Source organism: Giraffa tippelskirchi, chromosome 8, assembly GCF_054371585.1.
Source record: "Giraffa tippelskirchi isolate mGirTip1 chromosome 8, T2T-mGirTip1v1.2.pri, whole genome shotgun sequence".
Classification (NCBI taxonomy): Eukaryota; Metazoa; Chordata; class Mammalia; order Artiodactyla; family Giraffidae; genus Giraffa; species Giraffa tippelskirchi.
The window spans coordinates 134,621,605-134,639,687 of NC_137282.1; the positions used below are offsets into that span (position 1 = coordinate 134,621,605).

The following is an 18,083-nucleotide window of genomic DNA, read 5'->3' on the forward strand; positions in this document are numbered from 1 at the left end:
CAGGCAAAGCGAAACAAATCCGACCCTGAAACTTTGAACCCCTGGAGAAGGGAAAGGTGACCCACTCCAGTACTCTGGCCTAGAGAATTCCATGGATTGTATAGTCCATGGGGTCGCAAAGAGTCAGACATGACTGAGCGACTTTCACTTTCACTTTCAATAGCTTATACAGTTTTAAGACACCTTAAAAATATTCACCTAGAGCCAGACATCCTGGAATGTGAAGTCAAGTGGGCCTTAGGAAGCATCACTACAAACAAAGCTAGGAGGTGATGGAATTCCAGTTGAGCTATTTCAAATCCTGAAAGATGAGGTTGTGAAAGTGCTGCACTCAATATGCCAGCAAATATGGAAAACTCAGGAGTGGCCACAGGACTGGGAAAGGTCAGTTTTCATTCCAATCCCAAAGAAAGGCAATGCCAAAGAATGCTCAAACTACCGCACAATTGCACTCATCTCACACGCTAGTAAAGTAATGCTTAAAATTCTCCAAGCCAGGCTTCAGCAATACGTGAACCGTGAACTTCCAAATGTTCAAGCTGGTTTTAGAAAAGGTAGAGGAACCAGAGATCAAATTGCCGACATCCGCTGGATCATTGAAAAAGCAAGCGAGTTCCAGAAAAACATCTATTTCTGCTTTATTGACTATGCCAAAGCCTTTGTGTGGATCACAATAAACTGTGGAAAATTCTGAAAGAGAAGGGCATACCAGACCACCTGACCTGCCTCTTGAGAAACCTGTATGCAGGTCAGGAAGCAACAGTTAGAACTGGACATGGAACAACAGACTGGTTCCAAATAGGAAAAGGAGTATGTCAAGGCTGTATATTGTCACCCTGCTTATTTAACTTATATGCAGAGTACATCATGAGAAACGCTGGGCTGGAGGAAGCACAAGCTGGAATGAAGATTGCCGGAAGAAATATCAATTACTTCAGATATATAGATGACACCACCCTTATGGCAGAAAGTGAAGAAGAACTAAAGAGCCTCTTGATGAAAGTGAAAGAGGAGAGCGAAAAAGTTGGCTTAAAGCTCAACATTCAGAAAACTAAGATCATGGAATCTGGTCCCATCACTGCATGGCAAATAGATGGGGAAACAGTGGAAACAGTGTCAGACTTTATTTTTCTGGGCTCCAAAATCACTGCAGATGGTGATTGCAGCCATGAAATTAAAAGACACTTGCTCCTTGGAAGGAAAATTAGGACCAATCTAGACAGCATATTAAAAAGCAGAGACATTACTTTGCCAACAAAGGTCCATCTAGTCAAGGCTGTGGTTTTTCCAGTAGTCCTGTATGGATGTGAGAGTTGGACTATGAAGAAAGCTGAGCACCGAAGATTGATGCTTTTGAACTGTGGTGTTGGAGAAGACTCTTGAGAGTCCCTTGGACTGTAAGGAGATCCAACCAGTCCATCCTAAAGGAGATCAGTCCTGGGTGTTCATTGGAAGGACTGATGTTGAAGCTGAAACTCCAATACTTTGGCCACCTGATGCAAAGAGTTGAATCATTTGAAAAGACCCTGATGCTGGGAAAGATTGAGGGCAGGAGGAGAAGGGGATGATGGAGGATGAGATGGTTGGATGGCACCACCGACTTGATGCATGGGTTTGGGTGGACTCCGGGAGTTGGTGATGGACAGGGAGGCCTGGCGTGCTGTGGTTCATGGGGTCGCAGAGTCGGACACGACTGAGTGACTGAACTGAACTGAAAAATATTTCCAGAAAACCATGAAGAGTTATGCTTGAATAAGAAATCCATATATTGATTCCCTTTAAACATAATCAGTTTAAAAATGTCAGCACTTATTAGATACTGTCAGTGAAACCATTTTTGAACAAAAATTTCTTAGTATTTATCTTTTGAGGCAAGACTATTACAGGTTTGTGTTGATCATTATTAAAAACTGTTATATTTGTGAACTGAAATTTCTTAATGCTTAATGTAAATAAAATAAAATGTGGAAATAAAGTAGATACTGTGATGAATATAATGTTACAGCATAACTCTGATTTTGAAACATCTTCTCTATACCTATGGATCTTCTACATATAACAATGAGATTTCTGGAATATTTGATAAAGGAACCCTTCTCTTATGGAGCATCTTTTAATTCCTCTTGGAACACTTGTCTTCTATGCAATGTAGTTCAGGAAATGCTATTTCACATTTTCACGATAAGAGCAGTTAAATAGTTAAGAATAGAGGCCAATCTGCAGAGAGGGAGTTAATGAGGAAGATTAGTAAGGATTCATTGAAGCTTGTGGTCCCTGTGAGCCACAGAGTATTTCTATTTAGCTCTTGTCCATGATGCAATCTTAAGCTGGTTACCTGATTTTTCTCTAAATATCAATTTACTTACCTATAAGGTGGGGAAAACAACACTCATCTTGCTGTGTTGTAAGAATAACACAATGCAAATGAGAAGTTCCTATACAAATATTGTATGTTATTAATCAACTAATACTTTCCTGATTCTAATGACTATCTCTCAAGAAGTCTTCTAGTATTTTTACTACTACATTTCAAACATTCTCTCCCTAAGTAACCCTTAAGTGAATACTGTGAGTTGAATCATAAGATTTCTAATATTCAACTGCTTATGACCTAAAGAAACCATTATTTCACATAATTTGACATAATAAATCTTGTAATTAACATTTCTGCCCCACCTTATTTTAAAATTAAAAACTTAATTAAAATTTTTACCCCTTTTCTAAACAATGCTCAATTTTAGGTTATTCTTATATGATAAATATGTGTGTGTGTGTGCTCAGATGCTCAGTCATGTCCAACTCTTTGCAACCCCATGGACTGTAGCCCTCCAGGCTCCTCTGTCCATGGAATTTTCCAGGCAAGAACACTGGAGTGGGTTGCCATTTCCTCCTCCAGGGGATCTTTCCAACCCAGGGATCGAACTTGCATCTCCTGCGGCTCCTGCATTGGCGGGCAGATTCTTTATTTACCACTAGCGCCACCTGGGAAGCCCCATATGATAATAAATATGCCACACATCAAATTTTTTTTGAGAACCAGGGGCCCATACCTATGAAAAGGTACTTGGCTCCAACCTAAATGGTAAACCTAAATGATAAATTTAGTACTTCCAAAAAATATACTGAGAAATTTTTACTTCCAGTTAAAAAAATTCTTAAAAAATATTTATGAATTCATCCACAATTTCTACTTGGTATTTACATTTAAAAATTAATATTTTTTAACATTTTATTTTCCAGGTTGAACACATAAGATACAGACAAATTTTATGTGCTCAAGACATAAGAATTAATCATGGATGTGAAATTCTAGATCAAAATAGTCAAAGCAATCTGCTATGCCACTTCTGTTTTTAAAAGTTTAACATGAGGAATTCTTACAGGAAATTTCATATTTTTGACTCTCATTTGTCTGTTGTGAATGTTTCTGAAGAACCAATGATATAAGAGCATCTCCAGCATCCCTAATAGACATAACACATCAAAGTAAATGGCCACAAGGGAGGAATAGTCAGCTAAGAGTCGAGAGGCTGGATTCCAGAGCCAGCCGGGTCATTCACTTACAAGGTGCTACTGGGTACAAGGCAAAGCTTCTCTGAGACTGAATTAAATGACTTTCTCAAGTCTTTGTTGCTGTTTAGTCACTAAGTCGTCTCTGACTCTTTTGTGACTCCATGGACTATAGCCCACCAAGCTCCTCTGTCCATGGGATTTCTCAGGCAAGAATACTGGAGTGGGTTTGCCAATTACTTCCCAATCCAGGGATTGAACCCCCATCTCCTGCATTGGCCAGCAAGGTCTTTACCACTGAGCCACCTGGGGAGCCCTTTTCAAGTCTTAGCCAGTTTTAAAATGCTCAGCCAGATGTCTCACAATTTAAGACAGCCGAGCGGGTTTTGAAGCCACTCACTCCTAGGGACACACTTAGGTACCACTCAGATAAATGACCGTGCTTAAATGAGAAATTTTAGTTTTACTCTTCTGCTTCAATGGAGGGCCACCTGGTAATGTGCAAGTTCAGGAGGGTGAGATAGTTTTCCACTGCGAATATCATTCAGGAGAAACTAATATATTTAGGCATTACACATGGGATTATGTCATCCCCTTGGCGTACATAGTTTGCTTTCTCTGGCTTTCAAAATTACAGACCCGGTTTTCTGTCAGCCATTTCCAGCACCTCTCACTGAGCACTGGGCTGCGCTTCAGGGGTGGCAACCAAGGGCACCACCCACTGCCTGTACACAGCCAGGATCTAGAGAAAACACATGTCTGACCACCTTTCTCGTGACAGATAACACGTCCACTGAGTTCTTCTTTGCGGGTCTTTTCTTCAAGAGAAAAAACAAAATCCTCTAATGGTAAAATCTACTTCATTCACAAAAGTTTAAAATGCTTTCTTTTCCTTTGACCTGAACAAGAATATTCTAAGAATTTTTTTTTTTTAAGAACTATTACCAAAAGCATTTGAATTTTTAGGCTGCAAGGAAATACTCTTCTGTTACACAATTAAATTCAATTAAAACAACTAAGTACCAATTAATTGTCTGATAGAAAAACTCATTTAAAGCTTTTGCTATACTGTTTTTTTTTAAGGCCCTAAAAGTTTCTTAATATAAGTTTTATCCTTTACTTTTCTATATTTTAATTTTCTAACATGCTAGCATTATTTTCACAATTGGTAAACTGAGGAAATTTTAAAAAGTGAGAAAAATGAGACTAGTAATAATTTATGCTTAAAAATTATACCAACTTTGATATATACATCAGCCTCTGAAAACCTTTTTTCAATAACTTACACAAATATATAAATTCATATAAACTGAATTTGATGAAGCTTTATAAATCTGAGGCTGTGCCATTTGTTCCATAGATTTCTGTTTCACAGGAGCTAGTAAGCAAAACCTAACTAGTAAGCAAAAATCAAGTTGAAACTATGGACACTCAGTTGTTGAAACCTTATTTTTTAATATGACAGTGGTGGTAAAAAAAATCCATTAATGTTCTTCAACCACGATTAACTCAAAAAGTGAAAATGAACATTAATTTATTCTCAGGAACAATAATCTTTAAGTAGCGTTTACATCTTAATGGTGTAAACTGTAAGTCCGTAAAGAAGTCACATTATAATTCAAATTTTAGTTTCTTCTAGGATTACAAAGTGAGGCTTCTGTATGTGTGTATCTGTGTGTTTGTTGGTGGGGGAAATGGCTTCTACTTCACTCCATTTGTATTTTTACCTGACATTTTTTAGAAAATATACTCCAGCTACTACTGCTACTTCTACTACTATTACTTCCACTATTATCAATGCAATAAATTAAGAGCTCATCACTTGTCAAGTTCACAGTACTCCTTAGATTCTATCATGAAGTATGTTCATGTAGCCCATTTTACAGATGAGGTAACTGAGCCATAGAGAGGTTAAGGAACTTCTTTAAGGCTACTTTGCTAGTAGGTGCAGAGCTGAGATCTTAATCTTGGCCATTTGGTTCTAGGGTCAATCACCATGCAATATAATGTCACATAATGCCAACTACAATGAGTAAAAGGATAAGATGAAAAGCATCAAAATGTCTTAGGATACCTCAGTTTGCTAAGTACTGTAATGACTACAAATCGCAGACTCTGAAGTGATTTTCAGAATTATTTAGGAAAAATCAATAATAAACAAAAGGTAAACTAGTCCTTTTAAATGTTCTTTAGCATTTAAGATAGATACAGAAGATAAGTCACCACCACAGAAGATCAGGTATACAGCCATGGGAACAGTTGCAAAAAAAAAAAAAAAAAAATCTAACTTAAATTAACCTCAGCTTAATCTCAGTTAATCTTTTAACTTCTAGGTATGATACTCTCTTCTGATCTTCTGCAAAGGATTGAGAATAAATGAAAACACAGAAAAGAAAGAAGTCACCGAGTAAAACCAACACGCCAAAGGCAATACGGTTGTAATTGGCTCAGTGGGGACTGGAAGCTTCTACGTGTCTCCCCAGCCCTCGGTATGAATGGCAGGAAGCTGCTGTTTCTGTCACACTGTCCCCTCCCCCTCCAACCCAGCAGCTGCTCGGTGCAAAGCAGTTTGTACTCCTTTCTACCCTCCACCTTACATGGCTTTAATCACTCCTTTCTTCTACCAATTCAACTAATTATTCCCAAGGGGAAGAATTCACTTTCAATTCTTCATATAATGAACTGCATTCCTGAAATCTATCCTGGTGTAAATTTGTACAGAATCATTTCACAAGTCATACAGTAGAAGACAGAATGATGCCTCATCAAAAGCAAAATTTTTTTGGCTTACTGGTTGATGTTGGAATTCAGTTTCCATGTAACCTACTGGTTGTCATTTTAATTTTCCAAATTAGTCTCATAGTCTCAGGAATTAGCTATATATCAGTCAATTTTATGGGTAGTCTAAATGAGATATCTCATTTATATACACATTAGACAAGCACTTTATGTTCAGAATGACATGCTGCAAAGACAGAATCTCTATGTTTCATAAATATAAACTAGCTGTTCATGGCGATTTTAGTTTACAAGGGAAATTTCATACTGGAGATAAGTTAGCTCATCCTTTCTGCATAATTTAGGTCCAGTCCAAGGTCACTAGAGACACAGCCCACATGCCTCCTCTCCTTTTAGGAGCCACAGCCCAAAGCCCAGGAAGCAAAATGTCCCTCGTGCAGCATCAAATATCATCTCAGGAAGTGGGCATCAGGGAACTCAGCATCAGCATCCTCCCAGCATCAGGAGCATCTCCTCTTAACAAGGGAACCAGGACCGGTGTTCACACTGTTAGCATATGTAGTCTGCAAATCTATTCTACTTTAAAGAGAATTTTTAACTTTAAAAGGCAGATTTATATATTGTAATACATAATACTGCCTGATTCTGTAGGCTGGGCAAATTCTTATAGTTCCAGGTTATGGAGTAGACCATTCAAGGTCTGAGGTGTGAAGAAAACTCGGTGTCCACCTATAGTGGCCTTCTTTCCCATCTGCTGTTGACGCTGTTCATCTGCTCTGGCAGTGGCTAAGCGGGCCTTCAAGATCATGGCTTATTTGTTCTATTTTCCAGATCTATTTACACTAAGCATTTTTAAATTGCATTATTAGTGTAAAAAACCATATTGGTTATATGTTTATTAGACAAAAATCAGCTTAAACTATATCTGAATATATATATATACATATATATATATATTCTGAATATTTCAAGTATATTTTCTGCCATATACTACAATCTTGGTTTATAAAAGCAACAATACATGACTATCAGGTTAGACATGGAGGAATGAATATATATGTATACATAGACAAACAGTGTCATCAGCCAAGATGGTTCTCAAGTAATCTGACCAGTGTTTTTAAAAACAAAAAACTTGAAGAATTAAGGAGCTTACCACCACCACCACTTTCGTTTGAATAAACATCACAGACCTTATGATTAGGAGATTTCCCCTCATAATAGATACATTTTCCTTTATGTAATTTTACCCATTACTTTTAGTAACCATTTTAGGTTATTTCTCAAAACCCCTGTCTCTCTTTGCTACCCTTTAATTAGTTCTAGATTATTATCAACTCTGCCTTTTTCTTCTCTCTCTATTCCATTGCCTCAGACTATTAGTCATTATTTGGCTCTTATCTACAGATCTGAAAATTTTAACCCTTTGTTATAAATTGCTTCTTTCAATTTCAGTTGGTTTTTAAATTCTTCCAATTAACTCATATTTCTCTAAATCTCATCTTCCTTTTGGCTAATCACTTAAAATAGTCTCACTTGTCATGTAGGAAAAAAAATAAAACGAGATACAGGCTTCATTCTTGCAATTGTAATAACCTAAAAACACTCATGCAAAAGGATACACTGCGTAACCAGTAACATATGATTAATATAAATATGATAAATCATATATATGACAAATTTAATACATTAACCAGAAGTGAAAATAATTGTCACCATTATAAAAGCTTCTGGAGACAAGCTCTGACACATTCTTGTGGTCATATTGATAATGCATATGATTAACAATAATCAACGAAAACAAAGAATGCTAAGAAAGCATTCTCTTTAACTGAAACACAAGAAAAAAGATGATGAGATAATTTAGAAGAAATTATGACTTCTCTCAACAGATAATGGCAAAATCCACTCAGGAAAAAACATATATGCTATGTACGTACGTATGTGTAATGTTACACATACATATTCTGTTTTAGTATGTTAAAGCAGATGTTAATACAAAAAAATGAAACAAATGGTGAATTCTACTGTGCTTTAGTCATAAATCAAACCTAACTTTCTGAAAATCAAACCAATCCCTTATGAACAGAGAAGGACTTGGAGAAAGTTATCTTAACATGAATAAAGATTTTTCTTAAAAGGGCCACAAGATGAGCATTTAATTAACACACACACACACACACACACACTCACACTCTCTCTCTCTCTCTCTCTCGTTCTTTAGACTGTTGAAATATAAAGTCTTTAATTCTCCATTAAAAAAAAAAAAACAAACCTTGATTATAAGCTTTAAAACCATTTGAAGATGTGGAAGACTGTCTGCCTTTCAGCCTACTTCAAAGCCAGTAGAGAAATCATTTCTTCTTCTTCCAACTCAAAGTATGTTTAGGAGCAGAACATCTGATAGAAGTGGTATTGCCAATCCAACCAATTTTAAAATATAAAGTGCTTCTAGCAATATTTGGATACATATAATTTGACAAAAAAAGTTTTATAAACCTAAGCTTTGAAAAATAGAAAATATAAGCCCCAAGAAAAAAAAAAGCATAATTTGTAATTGAAAGAAAATAATATTTTGTAGAGAAAAAAACTGTTCTTCCAAAAAAGAGACAAAAATGACTAACTCTTATTTCCCAAGAGAATTATGCCACTTTTATACAACAAAATTACAGCCACCACAAATTGCTTTCAACAATTCCATTGCTGCTTCATTTGACCACTTGAAAATCAAAATTCTTTCAGATTATAAATATAACTTTTTATAACTCTGTTATTACGTACTGTGAATGGGGAAAGGGGGCCAATCTTGTGGCCATAGCGTCGGACGGCCTCTCTGATGTGGCTGGGCTGGATGGCATCGCTGTGAGCCTCAACACCACAGGCCGCAGTGCTCTGCGACAGAAAAACACATAAATTGTTACTAAATCAAAAACACACAACACAACTACAGTGTATAAAATATGAAAATAAACTTTTATAAAATGGACGTTTTTTTCCCTTAGGATGCACATCAGTGCTGCCATATACTACATCTAACAAAAAAAAAAATTCTATTAGCAAACCAAAGATGACTTTTACATGACCCCTTCGAAGCAGACCAACCAAATGCAATTTTTATGCCCCCAATATTTCACCTAGGCCCGCATGTCAAGGTACAGAAGAACACAGCCAGTTGTGAGCATTTGAAAAGTGTCATGTGAGCTTGCTGAAAGAACTACAGGAAGCTATTTTTTTAAAAAAACATTTAAACATTTATTACTATAAATGTTTCTTGGGAGCTTGTTGGATGTATTTCTGAAATAACCTGAGCATCATCAATTTTAAAATAAAAAATGTAAAATTGCTATATATTTATTTATAATACAGGGGATGGTCATAGAAGATCATTTCAACTTGGTTCCTAGTTTTCTAGGTGTCCTCTGTGCAAAAACAAAATAAAACAGAACTATTACTTTAATCTGCCTCATCTGTAAAAGACAGGTTTGAAAGTACAAAAAGACACAAGAATGAAAAAGATTATTTGCAATAAGAGTATGAATCTCAACTCAAGAAATGTATGTAACATGATTATAAAAAAATGAAATAGGGGTATTATGTTTGTGATTTAGTTGTAGGCTCTGGCTTCTCAAATACCTTGGTCTAGATCCCAGCCATCTCAGTTACCAGTTCTGTCAAGTCATGTAAGATACCTGTTATTTTAGTTTCCTTATCTGTAAACAGGATAATAATTTTAACTGCTCTATAGGGATGCTATGAAAATTAAATGAGTTGATATGTTTAAACCTCTTAGAACAATGCCTGACATATGTTAGCTATCAGCAGCATTAGGTTATTATTTAAATTAAAAACAGCACATCCATGCTCTTGAAATGATAAGCTAATTTACTTAAAAGTGCAGTAGGTACCAGATGCCAAGTCATCAACATTAAAGAATCAAGAGAAAGAAATAGTAGCCCATGTATTACTATCACTCTCATTGTAGAAGTACCATTCTCAGAATTCCTTGTAGAGGTATATCTAGCATGACCTCTGTTGAGAGTGATCTGGCAAATCTTATCAAAATGAAAAAATACAACCATGTTTGATGTATCAACTTCATGATTTCTAAGGATTTATCCTGCAGATACATACTATACAGGCAAAAAATAATGCAGATAGTTAGACAGTCACTGCTGCACTATCTGAATTAATGAAGCAAATGTTCATCAAGGAGAGAACCATAAAATCAATTATGATACTTTCATTCAATGCAACAGAAACCACAGCCACCACCATAATGAAGGAGGCAGCTCCATATAGATTCCCATGGAGCTATCTATAGACACACTGTTGGAGAAAATGCCAGGTGTACAACTGGATAACCATGTTATCAGCTTTTTTTAAAAAAAAAAAAAAGGCTGAACAGTATATGCTCATTTAAGCATAGGTTATTTCTGCAAAGACACCCCCAAAATTAGTAACAGTGCAGAATTTCTTTCTCTTGGGGTGCAGATGGGTGTCTGGAGCATACGGGTTAGAAGAAACATTTTTCCCTGTATATCCTTCTGTGCCCTTTAAATATTTTTTGTGCCCTTTGCATGTTTTTTTTTTAATTATTATGAGCTAGTAAAGTAATTAAAACATTCCTAAAAAGAGCATCTGCTAAAGCTGAACCTGAAATAAGACTAAAATATAAAATGAGAGCTTGATTATTTCTTATTACTTTTAACAAGATTTGAAATAAGCCAAATAGGAATATACTCTATAGAGTATCTTTCTCAATTTCATTCCAACAATACCCTAAATAATGCAACTGCTGTGCCCACAATAACAAGGATTAAATTATCTTAACCCCTCACTTTGGCACTCATATAAAAGTGTACGTATAGTTTTTCTTTAAAAAGAAAAAATGCTTTTTTGATTCTTATCCCAAGTACTCTGTTTCAGTTGGAGTATATTAGAATAAATGCAATTATCAAGTACCTGGTGAGGCTAAAGACTCTTCTGTGAGTTGGGCTGGCCAAAAAGTTTGATCAGGATCTTATAGACAAGCCAGAACGGACATTTTGGCCAACCCCATACAAAATGGGGACATTAAGAGGGCAATATCCTGCAGACTAAGGGGGTAAGGGGTTCTTCCAGCGCTTTCCTCTGTGAAAGCTCCTTTCTCTCTGAAAAGTGGATTTATTTCTTTGCTACATGGCCATTGAAGAGGGTACTCCTCCTTTACTTTCCCAAATAAGTTCGATTTTGGTATAGAACATGTTGGTCAAAATCTCTCAGAACTTCTGGCATGGCGATTCAGTTCACTTCAGAACATTGAAGAAGGAAGTTTAAGTTAGAAACCACTTGTGGTCACTATTTGTAAGATGGCAGCAAGTAAGCCATCCTGTTTGAATGATGTTATCATTGCTAAAAAGATGAAGTTACCTTATATAAAAATAAGAATATTCAATTTTGTGAAAAATGTCATTAAAATTTCTATTTTGCCAGTTTCTGATTTATCTGCTATAATTAAGCCACTGCAAACCCCCGCATAAGTTACCACATGCACTTCTTCACCCTCCTGATTTGCCCATTGAGTTCTTTGCAAGGAAATCTTTAAATCTCAAATGTTGTGTCTGCAGTATTGTGTTTTCACCACAAAAAATACCTTCTCATTTCTGTAAACATCCCTTCCCTCACCAAAGTACTAGTAATCTGTTTAAGTTCAAAATTCATATCAAGTTTAGAATTTTTACTTCAGCAGTGACTTCATAAATTTTGTAAGTCTTCAAAACTGTTACAGAAGGATTAGCATTAAATTTATGTATTTGCTACACTAATAAAAATATTATGTTATAAATATATATGAAGACTGTTAGATTTATATACCAATTTAGCTTTCTCATTCTGCTAAAGCCCACATCTTGGAATATTCTTTAAATTTTCAAAAATGAAACCCACATGTTTGACAAAATACTGAGTCTTGTTGTCTATAGTGTATTTGTCAGAATTTCTGTGGGGACTAAACTCTTAATTTCCTAAAGTCAAGAACAAGGTGCTTGGTAAAGTTCTTCTTCATATGTCAGGTACCCTTCCCCCGCTGTATTCATATTCCATTCTTGGCTTCTTCCATTTCGTTTTTAGTTATGTCTTTTTATTCAGAAGCTGCTGCTTAACACTGGAAGCTGAAGTATCGTATGGAGTTCTCCATACTTCCTGGATCTCAGCATTGTCCCTCTTCTGTCCTTGCTGGCTTGAACTGAATAAAATTCTTCAACAGTTTCAACTCTCAACTGCGGTACAAGAAGTTACACTGAAACTTCTGTTGCCCCAGGATCTCTTATCTGACTCTTTTCTTCCCAACATAAAAGCTGTTGGGAAGAAACAACTTTTTTTTAATCCTTTCTCAGCTTTCCCCTTGCCAGGTAATCTAATATTTGAGAAGGACCTGGAATCTCAGGTAACGGTCTCTTACTCTTTTCACGACTACATCTTCTGTTAAACTTGATACATTAGATTCTACAGAGGTGTAATAGAGGAGTAATATGTATCTCCGATCAGAGCAAGTGAAAGGTTAGTAGTGTTAATACTGACTTCTGTCCGTCACTGACCACATGGATTGATGTATGATCAGAGTGGGCAGGCAAGTGTCTTATTTCTTCTCACTCTTGTACACAGAGCTCGCTCAGTTCTTCAAGTTTATAGAGGATTTCCCTTCAGATGAAGCTGGGCCACTCCTTGGCCAAAGGCTATAGTATAATACAGTTAATTTTCTCATTCCAAAATTTAACTGAGATGTTGTGTAATCTGTCATTCTATGTAAGTAGGAAGTGATTTTGTTTTTAAACTAGAGAAATTAGTAAAGGTATTTGAAAAATAGAAAAGGTATTTGAAAAGAAGACAATAAAGAATCACCAAATTCAAAGGTATTTGAGAAGAAGACAATAAAGAATTACCAAATTCAAAGATTTATATATTATAAAATTTGGAAAAAACACAAGATATTATCTATTCTAAACGTTCCCAACCCCCCACATTATAGGTGATAGAGTGAAGATAAGGGACACTCCCAAGATTAAAATGACAGTATTAAGATATGATTATACATCAAGTCCCTTGGCTTTTAGTACCATCACAGCTGAGGTTTCCAGTGAGTAAAAAATCAAAATATAGCAAGAGCTTGAATATGGAGTAGGAAATGGTAACCCACTCCAGTATTCTTGCCTGGAGAATTCCATGGACAGAGAAGCCTGGCGGGCTATAGTCCATGGGGTCGCAAAGAGTTGGATACAACCGAGCAACTAACACTTTCACTTTCTTGAATGTAGAAGATGTGGATAAATAAATTAAAAAAAAATAAATTATTTTACGTATGCATAATTACCAGGTTAATTATAAATTTCTACATAGTTTGTACAGCAAATCCACTGAAGAGGTCCTTAAGTAATGTTTTACTACTCTAGTTTTAGTTACTGAATGAGTTCGAGAGCACTATAGCTGAAATTCTTTAGAACGACTTTACAATAAAGAAGTTCCTTATAGTTCAGAGTTTTCTTTAATAAATAAGCACTGAGATCTGTCATTTGAAAATAAAAGGGGGAATCCAGATATGAGGATGAAATTTAAATCTGCTTACTATCAATTATAAGATTATATCTGGGCACAGTTCCATTACTAGTAGTGGCAAACAGTTTCTATTGTGCCAACCAACTTGTAGAGAAAAGTATAAATTTTGGACAAGTTATAAAAAACAAGTACCTGAAAGCAACAGAGTGATCTAACGTGGACAAAAACTGAAAGGGCGAGTACTATATACAGGAGAAGGGAATGGCTATGGTTTGGTTTTCTGTTTTTCTGTTTTAGCCCAAGAGTAGGCCCTAGTCAGTACAGGGTCACGGGACCTTAGAGGCATGAAGAACTATAGGTCAGAGTTCAGGGCGACCACAGTAGGTGTAAAGAGAAAAAGAAAATCCCCCAAAAGGACAGAATCAAAGAAAGGAAGACAAATATTCAGTGTATAAATTTTACCCAAATCTTTGACTAACTTCTAAGCTATTCCTTTGTGGGACTGAATCCAAGAAACCAAGGTAAAACTAAATAAAGGAAGAGAGCGTCTAGCTGCTGAAGAGGAATGAGTTTGGAGTTTATAGAGTTCCATCTAGAAGAGTAAACAGTCTGCTTAACATACATATGAACACACCACCAACACCAACTCTTCTCATAGGAATATTACAGAACCTGAAATCTCTACAATATACTACTCACAATGTCCAGGATATAATTTAAAATTACTAGACACACAACAACACAAGAAAGTGTGACATATACTCAATGGAGAGCAAAACAATCCAGATATTTATCATATGAGAATTTTAAAACAGCTATTATGAAATAAAAGTTGTAATAAATGATAAAAAATAACAATAAACTATAAAAAGAGATCAAAAGGAAATTATAAAACTGTAAAACAAAATATCGGAAACAAGACATTAATGGATGAGTGTTAAGATTGAACTGACAGTAGATAGACTTTGAAACATAAGGGAAGATCAACAGAAGTTATTCAACCTGAAGAACAGAGAGAAAAGATTGAAAAGGAAATTAAACAGAGCTTCAGGCACACGTTGAACGTATCAAAGTAACTAACGAAAATATACCTGGAGTCTCAGAAGGAGAGAATAGAGAACATGAGGCAGGCAAAATATCTTAAGAAATAATTGCTGATAATCCCCCCTCAATTTAAAAGTATTCAATTTTCAAGAGGCTCAGAGAATTCTAAACAGAAAAAATGCAAAAGAAAACCATGTCTATGGATATCATGGTCAAACTGCTGAAAATCAAAAATAAAGATATGATTTTGAAAATATCCAGAGAAAAACAGCACATTACAAACACAAAAACAAAGCTACAAAATCTTCTGACGTGTGATTAAAAACAGTGGATGCTAATATCTTCTCCCTTTCTGTGGGCTGTCTTTTCGTTTTGTTCATGGTTTCCTTTGCTGTGCAAAAGCTTTTATGTTTAAGTGGGTCCCACTTGTTTATTTTTATTTTCATTACCCTATGAGGCAGATCAAAATAGATCTTGTTTATATCAGACAGTGTTCCACCTAGTGTTTTCCCCTAAGACTTTTATATATCTGGTCTTACATTTAGGTCTTTAATCCATTTTGAGTTTTTGTGCATAGTGTTAGAGAGTGTTGTAATTTCATGCTTTTACACGTAGTTATCCAGTTTTCCCAACATCACTTATTGAAGAGACTGTCTTTTCTCCATTGTATTATATATTTTTGCCTCCTTGTCATAGATTAGTTGAGCACAGGCATGTGGGTTTATCTCTGGGTTTTCTATCTTGTTCCATTGATCTATATTTCTGTTTTTGGGCCAGTACCATACTGTTGTGATTACTGTAGCTTTGGATAAAATGATATAATCATTTGGGAAAAAGTTCTTGAAGTTTCTTTAAAAACTGAACACATAGCTACTCTATGATCCAATAATTTCATTTCTAGCTAGTAATTTCATTTATCTATGAAAAATGAAAGCACTTGTCCATAAAGATTTGTACAATAATGCTCATAACAGGTTTATATTCATAATACCCCCAAAACTGGAAATAGCCTAACTACCAAAATGAGAATGAGTAAACTGATATACAAGCAACTTATTCATCAATAAAGAAGAATAAATCACACTTGTACTTAAAAACATAAACATCAAAAATATCCTGAGTGAAAGAAATTTCACTCAAAAGAGTATACATATTATATTCTCTTTGGATGAGGCTCCAGAAGAGAGAGAACTAAAAAGTCAGAACAGTGTTTGCTTTTCTGGGGATGGTGATGGGATTGCCTTGAAGAGGTGTGAAGGAATTTTCTGAACTGATCGTAATTTTTTTTTTTTTATCTTGAGAGGGTATCAGAAAACAGTGAATTTATACATCTGTCAAAATTCAGCTGTATACTTAAGAATTGAGTGGTACATTGTATATAAACTTTACCTTTAAAAAAGGTATAATGTATACATTATAAATTTCTTTGTATAATGTATACATTATACAAAATGATGTGTTTTGGCATGAATTATACTGATGCCTGTAGCTTACCTTTTAATGTATCAAAAAAAAAAGAACTGGTGGATGGATAAAAGAATAATCAGATGTACATACAATGTAAATATAGTAAATATATTAAGTACAGTAAAATTTTAATTGCAGAATCAGATGATAGATATATGGTATTCACTCTACAATTCTTTTAACTTTTTTGTATGTTTGAAAATTTTTATAATAAAATATCAGAAAACATCAATATCTTTCTATAAATTGGCTGCTTCTAAAAATCTGATCAATGAGAAAAACAGAACACATTTTCCATCCTGTGAACTCAGTAAGATCTCCCTGTGCTGTGCTTAGTCGCTCCATCATGTCTGTCTCTTTGCGACCCCATGGACTGCAGCCTGCCAGCCTCCTCTATCCTTAGGGATTCTCTAGGCAAGAATACTGGAGTGGATTGCCATGCCCTCCTCCAGGGATCTTCCTGACCCAGGGATCAAACCCAGGTCCCCCACATTGCAGGTGGATTCTTTACCATCTGAGCCATCAGGGAAGCCCCAGAATACTGGAGTGGGTAGCCTATCCCTTCTCTAGGGGATCTTCTCAATCTAGGAATCGAACCAGGATCTCCTACATTGCAGGCAGACTCTTTACCAGCTGAGCTACCAGGCAAGCCCCAAGATCTCTCTTCTTTGCACCAAAAAGAAAAAAGAAAGAAATAGAAAAATATCATTAACCTTTTTTCTTTTCCTTTGTTTGGTCTTAGCTGAATCTTGTCCAGCACTCCCATTCCCTAGGGATCCTGATGTGGTCTTCCCCAAGTGCTGTGAGCCTGCCGATGGAGCTGTTGGTGTAGGAGGAGGTGTGTTCTCAGGAGAGTCTGGATAGGGCTTCATGCAAGACCCCTGTCCAAAGAGATGTGGCTCTGAAATCAGGCAACCAGAACTTCTACTAACATTTTATTTAGTTAGCTCATGAATTCAAGAATATTTGAAAGTTACAAATATAAAAACCCCATTTATTATTATCCAGTCCACAGAAACATGCCATCATCTTGCCCCTAAGGGTCTAAATATATTAATTTCTAATCTGTCTGATCATTCAGATAAAAATTAGGATTCCTCAGATACAGCTTCCAAAACTTCTGCTGATTCAGTCAGATACAGATATTTTTACTGAGAAGTTATGCCAGTATTTCAAAAGTACTCAAAAGGAAGTTCTAAACTTTCCCCCAAACAGGATGCCTTTCAGACATTCTTTGTATCATGGTGACCAGCCTTCACTTCAAGGTGAAATAACTCAAACTCAGTGCTTTAGGGTCACTGTAGATTTATCTCTAGCTCCTCCAACACCTAGTTGCTTCCTTCCTTCAGAATATCCCTCATATCTACCCGCTTTCTTTGACTATGCCTGCAAGTCTGTTCTCTCTCTCTCGTGGAGGTCCTTCAAATATTTGAAGACTGCCTATCTCACAGCCTCTCCTCTTCTACAGGTCAAACACCTCAAGTTCCTTCTACCACTTATTATGAGACATGCTTTCAGGGTCCTCCTCCCACCCCTATTACTCTCCTTTAGAGAGCCTCCACTTTGTCAATGTCCATCCTCTAGGATGGTGCCTAGATACTGAAACAAACAAAAACTGTTGTGATGTTTCCTTTTCAGTACCATCACAATATTTATTATTTATAAGAAACTTATAGGCAAATAAGTCTCTTTCATGTATGGTATTATAAATCTATATTTTCCCGATCCTATCAACCGTAATAACCATGCTATCTACTGACCTACAGTTCTTTGTAATGTATTTTAAAAATTAT

The 18,083-nt window shown here is 35.8% G+C and overlaps 1 protein-coding gene across 41 annotated transcripts in view; it reads right to left on the minus strand.

Annotated features, from left to right (window-relative positions):
* The window catches only part of SUPT3H (SPT3 homolog, SAGA and STAGA complex component), a 408,871-nt gene that overhangs the window by 93,035 nt on the left and 297,753 nt on the right, over positions 1 to 18,083 (minus strand). For 34 of the 41 annotated variants that reach the window (XM_081519022.1, XM_081519017.1, XM_081519018.1 and 31 more), the window contains 2 exons: positions 17,004 to 17,171; positions 9,031 to 9,141 (listed from right to left, as the gene is read on the minus strand). In XM_081519022.1, coding sequence (XP_081375148.1) covers positions 9,031 to 9,141; positions 17,004 to 17,171 — 279 coding nt within the window. The remainder of the gene's footprint in view (positions 1 to 9,030; positions 9,142 to 17,003; positions 17,172 to 18,083) is intronic. The other 7 variants (XM_081519052.1, XM_081519053.1, XM_081519034.1 and 4 more) reach the window with 1 other exon arrangement.